General features: G+C 45.2%; 1 protein-coding gene across 1 annotated transcript in view; it reads right to left on the bottom strand.

Moving 5' to 3' along the window:
• ACSS1 (acyl-CoA synthetase short chain family member 1) overlaps positions 1-15459 on the bottom strand; it is an 81053-nt gene that overhangs the window by 65106 nt on the left and 488 nt on the right. Inside the window, exon 2 of the mRNA XM_048842264.2 lies at positions 4408-4504. Within this exon, the coding sequence (XP_048698221.1) occupies positions 4408-4504 (97 nt within the window). The remainder of the gene's footprint in view (positions 1-4407; positions 4505-15459) is intronic.

Below are 15459 nucleotides of genomic sequence, written 5' to 3' on the forward strand. Positions count from 1 at the left end.
TTCAACTATCCCCATATTGACTGGGTCCATGTCACCTCAGAACAGGATGCAGAGATAAAGTTACTTAACATCTTAAATGATGACTTCTTGGAGCAGCTAGTTCTGGAACCCACCAGAGGAGAGGCAATTCATGATTTTGTCCTAAGTGGAGCACAGGATCTGACCCAAGAGGTGAATATAGCTGAACCACTCAGTAATAGTGATCATAATATAATAAAATTTAACATCCCAGGGCAGGGGGGGAGAGCGGGATGACACCAAAGCAGCCCACCATGGTAGCATTTAATTTCAGAAAGGGGAACTACACAAAAATGAGGAAGTTAGTTAAACAGAAATTAAAAGGTACCCCGCCAAAAGTGAAATCCCTGCATGCTGCACGGAAACTTTTTAAAGACACCATAAGAGAGGCTCAATTTAAAGGTACACCCCAAATTAAAAAACACAGTAAGCGGCCCAAAAAAGTGTCACCTTGGCTAAACAACAAAGGCATCCTTTACAAAGTGGGAGTTAAATCCTATTGAAGAAAATAGAAAGGAGCATAAACTCTGGCAAATGTAGTGTAAAAATAAAATTAGGAAGGCCAAAAAAGAATTTGAAGAACAGCTAGCCAAAGACTCAAAAAGTAACAACAACAAAACTGTTAAGTACATCAGAAGCAGGAAGCCTGCTAAACAACCAGTAGGGCCACTGGACAATTGAGATGCGAAAGGATCACTCATGGAAGGCCATTGCAGAGAAACTAAATGAATTCTTTGCATCAGTCTTCACAGGTGAGGATGTGAGGGAAATTCCCAAACCTGAGCCATTCCTTTTAGGTGACAAATGTGAGGAACTGTCCCAGATTGAGGCATGATTAGAGGAGATTTTGGAACAAGATGATAAACTAAGCAGTAATAAATCACCAGGACCAGATGGTATTCACCCAAGAGTTCTGAAGGAACTCAGATGTGAAACTCCAAAAACTACTAACTGTGGTATGTAACCTATCATTTAAATCAGCTTCTGTACCAGATGATTGCAGGATAGCTAATGTGACACCAATTTTTTAAAAAGGTTCCAGAGGCAATCCCGGCAATTACAGGCTGGTAAGCCTAACTTCAATACCAAGCAAATTGGTTAAAACTATAGTAAAGAACAGAATTATCAGACACATAGAGGAATGCCATTTGTTGGGGGAAGAGTCAACATGGTTTTTGTAAAGGGAAATCATGCCTCACCAATCTACTAGAATTCTTTGATGGGGTCAACAAGCATTTGGACAAGGGTGATGCAGTGGATATTGTGTACTCGAACTTTCAGAAAGCCTTTGACAAGGTCCCTCACCAAAGGCTCTTCAGCAAAGTAAGCTGTCATGGGGTAAGAGGGAAGGTCCCCTCATGGATCAGTAACTGGTTAAAAGATAGGAAACAAAGGGTAGGAAGAAATGGTCAGCTTCAGAATGGAGAGAGGCAAATAGTGGTGTCCCCAGGAGTCTGTACTGGGACCAGTACTGTTCAACATATTCATAAATGGTCTGGAAAAAGGGGTAAACAGTGAGGTGGCAAAATTTGCAGATGATACAAAACTACTCAAGATAGTCAAGTCCAAAGCAAACTGTGAAGAGATAAAAAGGGATCTCACAAAACTGGATGACTGCGCAACAAAATGGCAGATGAAATTCAATACTGATAAATGCAAAGTAATGCACGTTGGAAAACATAATCCCAACTATACATATAAAATGATGGGGTCTAAGTTAGCTGTTACCACTCAAGAAAGAGATCTTGGAGTCATTGTGGATAGTTCTCTGAAGACATCCTCTCAATGTGCAGCAGCAGTCTAAAAAGCTAACAGAATGGTGGGAATCATTAGGAAAGGGACAGATAAGAAGACAGAAAATATCAAATTGCCTCTATATAAATCCATGGTACACCCACAGCTTGAATAATGAGTGCAGATCTGGTCGCCTCATCTCAAAAAAGATATATTGGAATTGGAACAGGTACAGAAAAGCGCAACAAAAATGATTGGGGATATGGAACAGCTTCCATATGAGGAGAGATTAATAAGACTGGGATTTTTCATCTTGGAAAAGAGATGACTAAGGGGGGATATTATAGAGGTCTATAAAATCATGACTAGTGTGGAGAAAGTAAATAAAGTGTTATTTACTCCTTCTCATAACACAAGAACTAGGGATCACCAAATTAAATCAATACGCAGCAGGTTTAAAACCAACAAAAGGAAGTATTTCTTCACACAATGCACAGTCAACCTGTGGAACTCTTTGCCAGAGGATGTTGTGAAGGCCAAGACTATAACAGGGCTCAAAAATAACTCAATAAGTTAATGGAGGATAGGTCTATCAATGGCTATAGCTAGGATGGGCAAGGATGCAAAACCATGCTCTACAAAGTGTCCCTCGCCTCTGTTTGCCAGAAGCTGGGAATGGGCGACAGGGGATGGATCACTTGATGATTACCTGTTCTGTTCATTCCCTCTGAAGCACCTGGCATTGGTCACTGTCAGAAAACAGAATACTGGGCTATCCTATGCCACCCAAGGAACCTCCCCACTCTGGGAGATTACCTGTCACAAGGCAGGGTGAGGTCTCCCTGGGTTCTGACATTAGAATGGCATAAAGGGGTGGAACATGGCCCAGAATCAAGGCCGATGTGTCTAGCAAAGATCAGTCAAGGTTTCCTTAACATATCGTCCTTGTGCTACAGTTAATCACTACTCATATCAGAAAGATGATAATGCACCTGTGCAACTGATTGTTTAGTAATTCCATGATCCAAACTAATCTACTTCTTCAGCAATTATATAGATGCTATAACTGCCTCATTATGATTACTCTTGAACAGCACTATAATTCTCCATTGCCATAAAATGTATTCAGTTGCAAGTCTTGTTTTTTCTACTAACCAGGTCACACACTTGAACCAGCCCTCTTTTAAAGCAACACTAACAAATCCTGAAGTTAAGAAAGACTATAGGAACCTACAGGTGTTCAAATAAATTCAAGGAATCTCAATCATCCATACCTTGTAAAGAATATTCTGTAGACATACAGGTGAGATTTCAGCTCACACCATGTGCCCTACACACTACTCAAGTGGACAAGCAAACTTAAAGCTGCCTTGAGTGGGTTGCTGAGGATTGCCCAAAGGTGGGGGAATCCTTAGCTGTCATAGAGACAGTGTAGCCCCCACCCCTCCCCACATATAGGGTCATGCCAGCCATGAGAAGGGTTGGTGTAGACAGGGAGCTGCACCCAACTGGGTGTGCCTTGAGTACAGCTGACGATTCAGCCCACGGCTCCATTTTGAATACACAAACAGCTCAATATTGTTTTGCATATTTAGATAACCAACACATTTGCTACTGTTCTGAAAAATTACATGTAAAATTCAAAGTTTGCCATCAGTGAATAAGATTGGATAATAATGACAGGGAAGAAAAGCACAGTACAACTGTGCTGGAAAAACTGGAAAATAAAAACTCTCTCTAACAGTGGGTTAGCATCATTAGTCAGATTCTAAAATGGGGAAAGTGAAGCACAGCAAGGCTTAGGGAATAAAACCAATTTTCCCAGCTCCCAACCTGGTGTGGTCGATATCATCTCAGTTTCCCATGACAGAAGTGGGTAATCTCACAGCATCTCCACATTTTAATTGACTGAAAGCCTCCACTTCTAGTACTGTTCATGTTAAAAGGGTACTTAGAGTGCTCAAGTTTTGCATTCTTCCTACAAGTCCCAGCTTTTTCTAAAGGGCAAAAAGGAAAATTGACAGATTTGAAAATAAGCCGGATAAAACAGAAAAGCTGGGCCTTTCAGTCCTGAAAGTTTCCACTCAGACTATGGGCAGTTCTAACTAAAAATGTAACAGAAACTTAGAGCCAGATTCTCATCTGGTGTAAACTGGCAGAGTTCCTCTGATAGCAACGAGGCTATGCTTGTTTATACCAGCCGAGGAGCTTGCCCTTAATATTCATGTTAAAATATGTTCATTCGTGGGTGTGTGAAAGCAGAGAACCTCGCCCATCCCCATGCAAAAGAGAGAAATAATCGCCTGCCAGGACCCAGAGTGCAAAGGAAAGGGGGCATATAGTTCTGTCCAGAGCTTTGACAAGCCCCAGACAGGGCCTCATTTCTGGACAGGGCCCTGGCTCCACTTCCCATGCAACAGAATGACTGAAGAAAACATATGCCACACCTGTTAAATGTACGATAATACATCCAGATACCAGTACTCCTGCAGTGTGTCCATTCCCATCCCTAACACTGCTCTGCCTCTAGAGGAGGCAGAAGATTTAACATAGATATAATAATATTTCAGTGCAACAGCTCTTTAACTAGCTAGTAAAACTGCCATATTGGTATGCAAGACCCATTTTACAGCAATCTGAGAGAATGTGCCATACCTGTATGTGATTCTCACTTCAGTGCCAGGCTCATCTTTCTCCCAGATCAAAGCCACTCTGTCTGGAGACCGATGGACATGTTGGTCTAAGCAGTTTACTGTATGAAAAGAAACATTTAAGAACGCATTTTATTTGTTTTGTATTAAAGTCAAAGATGTTTGCAATTTGGCTAACTTAGCTCCCTGGTCATACATGCATGCAAATAAATATGAGGTGAAATGTCAGAAGTTAGATAAATAGACATGCAATCATCTACGTTATTTGGAAAGTTTTTATTTAAGCCATTCACAGTGATGCACTGGATGCAATACTTCCATTTGATCAGTAAACAGCCTTACAGAAGGGCACCCACATGAGAATCCTTGAGCCAGATCCTTGGCTGGTTTAGATCAGTATAGCTGCACTGATTTCAAAGGAGCTACGCCAACATACACCTGCTGAGGTTCAGGCCTGCTGTGTATGCAAACAGAAGAACCAAAATTGCCTGGTGCCACTGATGCCACTATTGTCTTTTTTGCCCCAGAGAAGAGGGTTTTATTGGACAGCATCTTCACGCTCTAACTGATCAAGAGATCCCACTTCTGGTATAAGGCTCCTGATTACATTGAATGTGAAAGGAAAGTCCCTGTTTCGTGGTGATGTGGTTCTTTAGCCAACCTTGCTACTGATTTTCTACTAATTTTACCATATGGCTCACAAGGATTTACAATTCTCAGTGGCAGGGCTGTTAGTTGTACCTTAAAAACCATCTGCACTTTTGGCGTATCTAAAAATTATGCAAGTGATTATTCAACTCCACTGCTTTTGGTGTCTCACATGACATAGCCCTTTAATACACCCAGCCTGCCTTTGAAAAACAATCCAAATGTTTGTATGCCCTCTAATTCAGCAACATAGGCTTAAAGAGTTGGATATTTTTCATATTTTCTGCTGCTATGCCCCAGCCACACTCAGAGAGCTGATTTTGTTTGTATAAAGACCAACGCTTAAAATTACTTTCAAACTTTTATAAACATTATCTAATAAGTTATATGGCCTTGGGAAATGGCTGGGTCCCTTCACTGTGCATTTCCTGACTTTTCAACATTTGAGAGTTTTTTAGATGTGTACAATTTTTTCTAGAGAAATTATAATATGGGGGGGAAGAGGGTGAATGAGCTAGAGACTATTAAAACACTGTCAACCTTAACTCTTTTTTAAACTAAATTATTTCTATAGCAATGTATTTAGATCAGTACCTATTAGGAGGTATGAGAGTACAACATTATTTCTATTTTGTGTACTTTCATTATTTATTACTTCATCATTTCAAATCTCTAGCTATATAGCAGGCAAAATGGGTTAGGTTTTTCCAAGACATTAAAGGACACCCTGTAATGAAGCAGTTGCTACCCATATTAACCATCATATGATGCGTTAGATATTAACCAGAAATCTAAACTAAAAGTTAATGATCTAATTAAATGGTTTTAAATGCATTTACTTTACTCCAACGGGTCATTAGTAAAGCAATCATATATAAATAGTTTTTTGAAAACAATAACTTATAAAACCAGCTGATGAAGAATATCTAGTAATGTTAATATCTGTGGGGTAAACAAATGGTTTTCTAAAGTTACAACTCCAATGTAAATTAAGCATTCTGGTATCCCCATTTGTTTGGGGGGGAGGGGCAAGGGATTTTTTTGCTATTGTTTTAAAGAGATGAGCTGCAGTTCCTGTGCCTGATTCTGCTCTCCCATCAGCTTTACGTTCCAATATTCTTCTGTATTTGCACTGCTGTAACAGAACTGGCCTCTATACATTTTACATACAGTAAGTGCAATTCCCAGTGAAGTCAGGAAATTTGTACCACTGTATCCAAATTTCAAGAAAACAATTTAACTCTTAATATAGCCTTCCAACTCAGAAGTATCCACTGGGAAGATTTGGTTGTAAAAATGCATTAACACAAAAGTAAAAGAAAGTAACATATGTCATCATAATACTGTACACTGTCTACGGTGGTCAGTACTAAGGCTATAAGAATTGCAGCCTGTGATTTTGGAAATCACAACTTTCAACACTCACCACAACTTTCAGTACTTGCCAAAACTTTTTATAATTGCCACAGATTTGAGTGGCATTGCAACCCCATGTGCCAGGTTGCAATACCATTGCACTCACAGGGTCACAATACCACTCATTCAAATTTAGCAAAGGGGCAGCAGGGCCGAATTTGAGTGAGTGGTATTGCGACCTGGAGATGGAGTAACAAAGTCACCTCTCATCCTTCCAGCATGAGCAGTGGGGGCAGTGGCAGAAGCTGATGAGGAGGACCTGCACTGGCCAGGGACTCACCCCACTTGCTGCCCCGTCTCCACGTACTGCCAACAGCACTCGTCCCTGCTGGTGCTGGCCTCACACTTTGTCCAGGTGCAGTTCTGAGCAGGAGCAGCTCCTGCGTGACCTCAAGAACTTTGTGTTCCATGGCTGCCTGGCCACACCTGGGGAGGGGCTCAGGGAGGCCCCAGTGAGTGTGGCTGGGCAAGGACTGGGGCTTGTGCATTCCACAGGGCTGGGACAAGGGAGCCCTGGTGATGCTTGTCCCGCACAAGGCCTCCATGGGTCTCGGGGCTGGCTCAAGGGCTTGCCCTGCCCTGCATATTGGAGGAATGGGGGGTGGGTTCCAGCCCCTGTTGAAGGGTAAAGGACTCTACTGCCAACTCCACATCTAGTCAATTACAAAACAAGGGTTTAGGTCTGTACCCGCCATATCTCTGCCCGGAGGGAAGCTATATCTCTGTCCTGAAGGCCCTCTTGCCCTGCAACACCTTCACACCTCCATTTTGAGGGCACCTCTACACTAGGGTGACCAGATGTCCCGGTTTTATTGTGGAAAGTCCCGATTTTGGGGTCTTTTTCTTATATAGGCTCCTATTACCGCCCACTCCCTGTCCCGATTTTTCACACTTGTTGTTTGGTCACCCTGCTCTACACACACCTGCACCTGCCTGTCATGAGAGAGGAGCAGCTTTGCCAAATTTGAGTGGCACCAGTTCACAGCACCACTCACTCAAATTAGTGTGTTTTGGTTTTTTTATGGTATTTAACCGACTGCACCAAAGCCGCAAATGTAACAAACAGTGGCCAAAACTTTTGAACCAAAGAAATCTCAACTTATCTTCTTATGCGCTCACTTTCTTATGGCCTTACTCGCTATACACCAGGGATGCTGTAGACAAGTGGTTCTCAGCCAGGGGTCCAAGGCCTCCTGGGGGGCCACAAGCAGGTTTCAGGGGGGCCGCCAAGCATGGCTGGCATCAGACTTGCTAGGGCCCAGGGCAGAAAGCCAAAGCCCCAGCGCATGGCTTTCTGACACTAAACTGGGAGGACAGGTAGATACGCTGGAGGGTAGAGATAGGATACAGAGGGCCCTAGACAAATTAGAGGATTGGGCCAAAAGAAATCTGATGAGGTTCAACAAGGACAAGTGCAGAGACCTGCACTTAGGACAGAAGAATCCCATGCACCGCTACAGACTAGGGACCGAATGGCTCGGCACCAGTTCTGCAGAAAAGGACCTAGGGATTACAGTGGACGAGAAGCTGGATATGAGTCAACAGTGTGCCCTTGTTGCCAAGAAGGCCAATGGCATTTTGGGATGTATAAGTAGGGGCATGGCGAGCAGATTGAGGGATGTGATCGTCCCCCTCTATTCGACATTGGTGAGGCCTCATCTGGAGTACTGTGTCCAGTTTTGGGCCCCACACTACAAGAAGGATGTGGAGAAATTGGAGAGAGTCCAGCGAAGGGCAACAAAAATGATTAGGGGTCTGGAACACATGACTTATGAGGAGAGGCTGAGGGAACTGGGATTGTTTAGTCTGCAGAAGAGAAGAATGAGGGGGGATTTGATAGCTGCTTTCAACTACCTGAGAGGTGGTTCCAGAGAGGAGGGTTCTAGACTATTCTCAGTGGTAGAAGAGGACAGGACAAGGAGTAATGGTCCCAAGTTGCAGTGGAGGAGGTTTGGGTTGGATATTAGGAAAACTTTGTCACTAGGAGGGTGGTGAAACACTGGAATGCTTTACCTAGGGAGGTGGTGGAATCTCCATCCTCAGAGGTTTTAAGGCCCAGCTTGACAAAGCCCTGGCTGGGATGATTTAGTCGGGGATTGGTCCTGCTTTGAGCAGGGGGTTGGACTAGATGACCTCCTGAGGTCCCTTCCAACCCTGATATTCTATGATTCTATGGGACTGCAGGCAGGGCCCACGAGCCCTACCACCAGGGGCTGAAGCTGAAACCTGAGCAACTTAGCTTTGTGGTGCCCCCTGTGGCGTGGGGCCTCGGGGAACTGCCCCCCTTGCTACCCCCTAGCGGCAGCCCTGGCTTTTATATGCAGAAAAGAGTTGCTGTGGCACAGCTGGGCTGTGGAGTTTTTATAGCACGTTGAGGGGGCCTCAGAACCCCTGCTGTAAACATTCAATTCCCAAGTTCATTCCCTGCTCCACCACAGACTTCCTATATGACCTTGGGCAAGTCACTTCGCTTCACTGTGCCTCAGCTCCCCGTCTGAAAGGTGGGGATGATAGTACTTCCCTCCCTCAAAGGCAGGTTGTGAGAATACATACATCAAAAGATTCTGAGGTGCTTTGAGATCTACTGAAGAAAAGCACTATACAAGAGCTAGGTATGATAATTATTAATTATTATTTACACACAGTTAAGCCTGCTGTGAAAAAGCACTGTGAATCTAAACTTGGCTCAGAGATCATTCACCATTTATTAGAGTACAGAGAATTCTTTTTATAAACTCTTCTAGAAGTGAGCCAAAAATCTGCAAGCATGCAGAAGGGGAGGGGACAGGACTAGAAGGGACGTGGAGGGACAGGGACCTGTGGGAATCACTGCCCTCAAGTCTATGCATTGTGCTCAGGTACCTTGCAGCTCCCATTCACGTGCAGCTATGGTGCACGGCAACACCAGAAGGTCATGCTGACATTGACTCACTGCCCCAGCAACATTTTGCCTCACAGATGGAGGTAATGGATTACTCAGTGGGAGTTACTGATGCCTCAGGGTATATCTACACTGCAATTAGACACCAGCCGCTGGCCTGTGCCAGCTGACTCACGCTCCAGGGTTAAGGCTACAGGGCTGTTTAACTGCAATGTAGACTTCCAAGCTTGGGCTGGAGCCCAGGCTCTAAGACACTGCAGGGTGGGAGGGTCCCAGAGCTTGGACTGCAGCCGGAGCCTGAAAGTTGACACTACAACTGAACAGCCCCACAGCCTGAGCCGGAGGGGACTTTAATTGCAGTGTAGACATACCCTCAGACTCCAGCTGACCAAAGCATGCTCTGAAGTGCTTTGCTGAATAGGAATGGACTGATGAACTGGGGTCTACTGGCATTAATTCCTGACTGGTTTTACATGCGGATCACGCACTGTTATTGGGGAGACAACATCCCACATGTGATTTTCCCCCTGGCCAGCGTCTCATTGCAGTTTTCTCTGTCAAATTTGCTCCCCTTTGCACTATGAAACAGGACTGGGGAGGGAGCATATGGACAGCTACTTTTATGCTGAAAGTATCCGTTGGAGCTCGGCCACCTCAGATATACAATGTTTTGTCAGAAGTTATATTGAATTTCAAGAAAAATATGTAGCTTATGCTACACACCTAAATCACATACTTCTAATCAATCCCATTACAAGGTCTCACCTGGAAGAAAGGCAAGGATCTATCCATTTCTCAGTAGACCAAATGCATTTGAACGCAGAGGTAAAGGACTATGTGCTTAGTTGACTATTTAACTTGTCTTTTAGGAGCATTCTGGAATAGTCAGTGCAGGAAGTATCACAACACCATTATCTGAATAGCTATAATAGTGTGCAAAAAGAAAAGGAGTACTTGTGGCACCTTAGAGACTAACCAATTTATTTGAGCATAAGCTTTCGTGAGCTACAGCTCACGTCATCGGATGCAAGTAGCTTATGCTCAAATAAATTGGTTAGTCTCTAAGGTGCCACAAGTACTCCTTTTCTTTTTGCGAGTACAGACTAACACGGCTGCTACTCTGAAACCTATAATACTGTGTTTGGTGATGTCATTCTAGACAGCTTGCCCAAGTGTCTATGCTGTACCTGGGAGGTATGATTCCCAGCAGAGGTAAACAGACTCACGCTAGCTCAGCTCAAGCTAGTGCAGTAAAAACAGCAGTGCGGACGTTGCAGGCTGGGCTAGCTGCCAGAGTCCAAGCCTGCCTGACCCCTGGGGTCCGCACTCGGGATGCTAGCATGAGCTGTCCCCAGTGAATGCTGCCACGTCCACGCTTCCATTTTTTAGCACGCTAGCTCGAGCTGAGCTAGTGCAAGTCTGTCTGCCTGAACTGGGAATCTCACTTCCCAGCTGCAGTAGAGACATATCCTAAAGGACCCTTGAGTAGGTCAGCCATTTCTGGGGCCCGGGGGGCCATAAGCAGGTTTCAGGGGGGCCATCAAGCATGGCAGGCATTAGACTCTCTAGGGCCCAGGGCAGAAAGCCAAAGCCCCACTGCAAGGGACTGCACGACCCTGAGCCCCACCACTCCAGGCTGAAGCTGAAGCCTGAGCAACTGAGCTTTGCAGTGCCCCCTGTGATGTGGGGCCCGAGCACCTGCCCTACTTCCTACCCCCTAACATCGGCCCTGGCTTTTCTATGCAGAAAAGCAGTTGTTATGACACAGGTGGGCTGTGGAGTTTTTATTGCATATTTCGAGGGCCTCAGAAGGAAAAAGGTTGAGAACCCCTGCCTTATCCCATCCCTGCCAGCACGGGGCTGTACCTTATGGCGCAGTCTTCTAGTGCTTTCTCCAGCTCTGTTTTAAACCTCTCCAGTGATGGGGTTCTACTAATTCCACTGCAAAACCATTCAGTGATATTCAGCCTACATTTTCCTATTATTTCATACACTGATTCTAGCATATATCCCAATGTACCACCCTGCACAAACCTCTTCATTCTTGACTACAGGGAGAGGAAGAGAAAGAGAAAAAATGCTAACAACAAATAGGCAAGGAATAGTTTAGTGTTTTTCTTAGATTACTATTATCACTTGTATTTGCTTTTAACACAGAAACCCAGATTGTTCAGAAAAGCAATACCTGCAGAATCCTGAATGGTTTGCATCCATGATTTTCTAACTTTTCCTGGTGTACAAAAATCCTTTCTGATTTTATATATCTGAGGGCATTTGAATGCCATCTTTTGTAAAAATCTGCGGAATAAAGCTATATGTCAAGGTTTTAAAGACTACCTTTCTCTAAGGCCAGCATCACTCTGAAACACAATGTCAGATTGTTCTACAACAGAAGCTGTGAATGGTTCCCTCCAAATGACTACTGCTATTTCTGCTAGGTCATCTGCCTATCACCTGACAGTTGGAACCACACCATAGTACGTATCTGAGAATAAATAAAAAGCCTAAAGAGTAGAGTGAATGAACATGCTCTATGACCTTGCAGCAAAACATACAGAGCATGAAGTACAGACATCTAAAGAAATCATCTCTTTCCTACGGTTAGATTGTGAAACTCTTATGCCATGGGTGCTGCCACTACAGTCAACGGGACTACTTGTGGAGTAAGGTGCTTCTGGCTGGTCATGCATAAGGGGGTCGCTAGTTATTAAAATGTCAGGGTCTGCAGGACGATGCCAGGATAGCATACTTGTCCCTTACATGGGCAGTTTTTTGCTTTTCACTCACTGGTGCACAGAACAGTCATGACGAAGTATTTTCTTTTAAAAATGTTAACAAAGATGGGTGAAGAGACCAGCAATCAGCATCTCATTGGAAACAGAAAACAGAGTGATGATGCTTACATTCTTTATCACTTTTTCATTTTTCTCAAGAAATTAATAATATTTTACTTGAGTAATAGGATGTCCTTGTGTGGATATTGCAGAGCCCTTTACATCACCAAAGTGCAGCCATCTCTGGGATGGACAGCAATGAACTAGCATGAGCACGCTGCACGACAATCGTCAGAAGAGCAATTATAGTCAAGAAGATCACGGCAAACTGTACAATTACGACAAGTGATATAGTATCCCTTAATGTCAGTGTACCTGTAAAATATACAGTGAATCTGTATGTACCCATGCAACAACAACTCTCTTATAACGGTCTCAAAAGGACTCCAGTATCTTTTTAAGAACAGTTTTCCTTAATTAGAAAACAACATAGATATGACCTCTAAGGTTTTATTTCTAAAGGTGTGCGACCAGATAGTAAAACATCACCTCAATAATGCCTATACAAGAGATGGCAGAGGTAAAGTCGCTCAGACAGCCTTAACTTCGCCACTTCTTGATTCTGAGTATTAACCTTAATAGTCTTATAGTGTTTTCTTAATTGAATTTCATAGTCGTTAGAGGAATAAAGTTAAAAAACAACAAAATTCCAAGATGTGCAACTATTTGCTCAGCAGCATTAGAATGCTCTGCTCAATAAATGCAAGCATGATCCCTGCACATCTATGTTAAGGACCTCTGTAAGACTGTAAGTGCCCTTCAGAGACCCTGCACAGAAGGCTGTGACAGGTCAGACCATGGCAGCGCTAGAAGCGAAGAAAAGAAATCTGTGTTTTCATGGTTCCAGTGGCCCAGTTCTACATGCTACTGGTATAGAGTGGCTGCAAAAGAACTCAGCTAACATAAATAAAACATCTGTGATAATACCTTTAAATGAAAATGGACAAACATTTTCATCTGTAAGTCTCAAAAGCAATTTGCATAGATGTAACCTTATATTATAGATGGAGCTGGAGCAAAGATTTTTTTACAAGTTCACAAAGCAAATTCGTGTCAGATCAGGATTTGACACAGGTATTTTGGCTAGAGACGCCCAGGGCTATCCCAATACTACACAAATTTTCTGCCTCAATTTTTTTTAATTTGTCAAATATGCCTAATAATAAGCACTTTTTCCTGAAAACCCCCAATGCATTTTGCAAAGCTAAGCATATATGAGAAGCTCTGGTTGGCAGATGGACTGACCAAGGCACCAAAAAATTAAGTGATTTACCCAAGTTCATACATACTTTTTATAAAGTGAAACTTACTTTATTCACTGTGCACTTTAAAAGAGACCTACATTAACTATGCAGCTAAATTTGACACCCACACATGTGCTGCAGAGCCAGCCTGCACTATGAAAATTGGTCCGATGTGCCAATAACAAAACAAAAGATGCATCTGCAGCAGCAGTAGGAAGAGTGCCACCTACTTAATGACCATTACCTATTCCTGCAGCACCTGCTTTTTGCGCAGGTCTCTCAACCAAATACTAGCAACGTCACACCTGCTTAGCTCAAATTACACCCCAGCTGAGAGAACATCCCAAATAGCAAGGCCATTATAAACTATATCATTTCTAAGACATATAAAAGTAGATTAAAAACAGACACTTGAAGCGTCCCAGCCTGTCTCCCTCCTCACTAAGAGCAGGCGAAGTTTCCAGCATTTGTTTATGTGGCATGGGCTGGGCTTTGTGGTGAGACGACGCCTCCTTCTCCACCAATCAGCCCACCAGCATGAGCCCATCCCACGTGCTGCTTGTGAATGGATGAGTTGAAGAAACAGAAGCAGGAGACACAGGCAAACTAATTAAGAACAAGCCCTAGAGGGTTGGCGGGAGACTTCTCAATGGGCCAGAGGTCATGCCAACTGGGAGTCAGAAAAAGGATATGTGGGTTCAGGGAAGCTAGAAGACTGGAGGGTATAGGACTTGGGTGGATGGACAGGAGGTTACGGGGACTTGGGAGGATAAGGGATTTGGAGAAGACTTTAAGGGTTTGGATTTCAAGGGATAATACAGAGGGACTAGGGGACTGAAAGTGCCTGGAGATGATATAGGGGGATTGATGCAGGGTTAAGGCGATGGGAGACTGATGAGAGAAAGTGGATGGGGGACTGATACGATGGGAGTCTAGGGAAGAGTGGGGTGATGGGAGTTTGGAATTATATAGTGGATGGATGACATGGAGTTGGGAGGGTTGGGACAGCAATGATGAAAATGGGAGATAATATTGGTCTGCAGGTGATGGAAGGATTATGAAGGGGTATGACCAAGAATTATAGGATGTTTGGGAGATAAGGGATGCAGGGAAGTTGGGGTAGTCTCTGGGGAGTGACAAGGAGTTGGAGGTGAAAAGGGATTGGGGAGAAGATGATTGGGGATAATGGGGGACTGGGGGAGAGAGTAGGGGACACCCGGGGGGGGATATGGAATGATGGGGCATTAGGGATGCTAAGGAGGTTGGAGATGCCCAGGAGTGGGGGGAGGGGTGATGATTGGGGTTGAAAGAGGAGGAGGCTGGGGGGATTAGGAGACGATGTGGCTGGGGATGCCCAGAGGGAGTGAGGGTGCCCAGGGCAACTGCCTGTGAGCAGGGAACCTAGGGAAGGATGATGGGGAGCCTAGAAAGAGTCTCAGGGATGCTCTAGGGTCCAACAGAAGGTGGGGGGGGTCCTGGGACTCCAGTCGGGAATGCCTGAGGGTGGTTGGGGGTCTGAGGATGTTGGGGGCAGAGGCTGGTGGGGGACAGATGAGAGTCTGGAGGGAGTCTGGGGGCCCGGGGAGAGGCTGGGGGGCAGGGTCCCAAGCCGGGGGCAGGTGGGGGGTCCTGGGGGGAAGCTAGGGGGGCCCGGGGGAGTCGGGGGTCCTGGGGCAGGTGGGGGGCCCGAGCAGAGGCTGGAGGGGCAGGGTCCCAAGCCCGGGAGGCACAAGAGGAGGCTGGGGGGTGAGGTCCCGGGAGGAGGCGGGGGCGGCCCAGGGGGAGTCAGGGGTCCTGGGGGAGGTGGGGGGCCCCAAGAGGAGACTGGGGGGCAGGGTCCCGGGCCCGGGGGGAGGCGGGGCCCGAGAGGAGGCTGCGGGGACGGGGTCTCTGTCGGAGGTGGGGGATGGCCGGAGAGGAGTCGGGGGGCCCGGGGGGAGGCTGGGGGGCGGGGCCCCAGGCCCGGGGGGAGTCGGGGGGCCCGATAGGAGGCTGGGGGCAGGGTCCCGGTCCCGAGGGGAGGCGGAGGGAGG

Source organism: Caretta caretta, chromosome 3, assembly GCF_965140235.1.
Source record: "Caretta caretta isolate rCarCar2 chromosome 3, rCarCar1.hap1, whole genome shotgun sequence".
Lineage (NCBI taxonomy): Eukaryota > Metazoa > Chordata > Testudines > Cheloniidae > Caretta > Caretta caretta.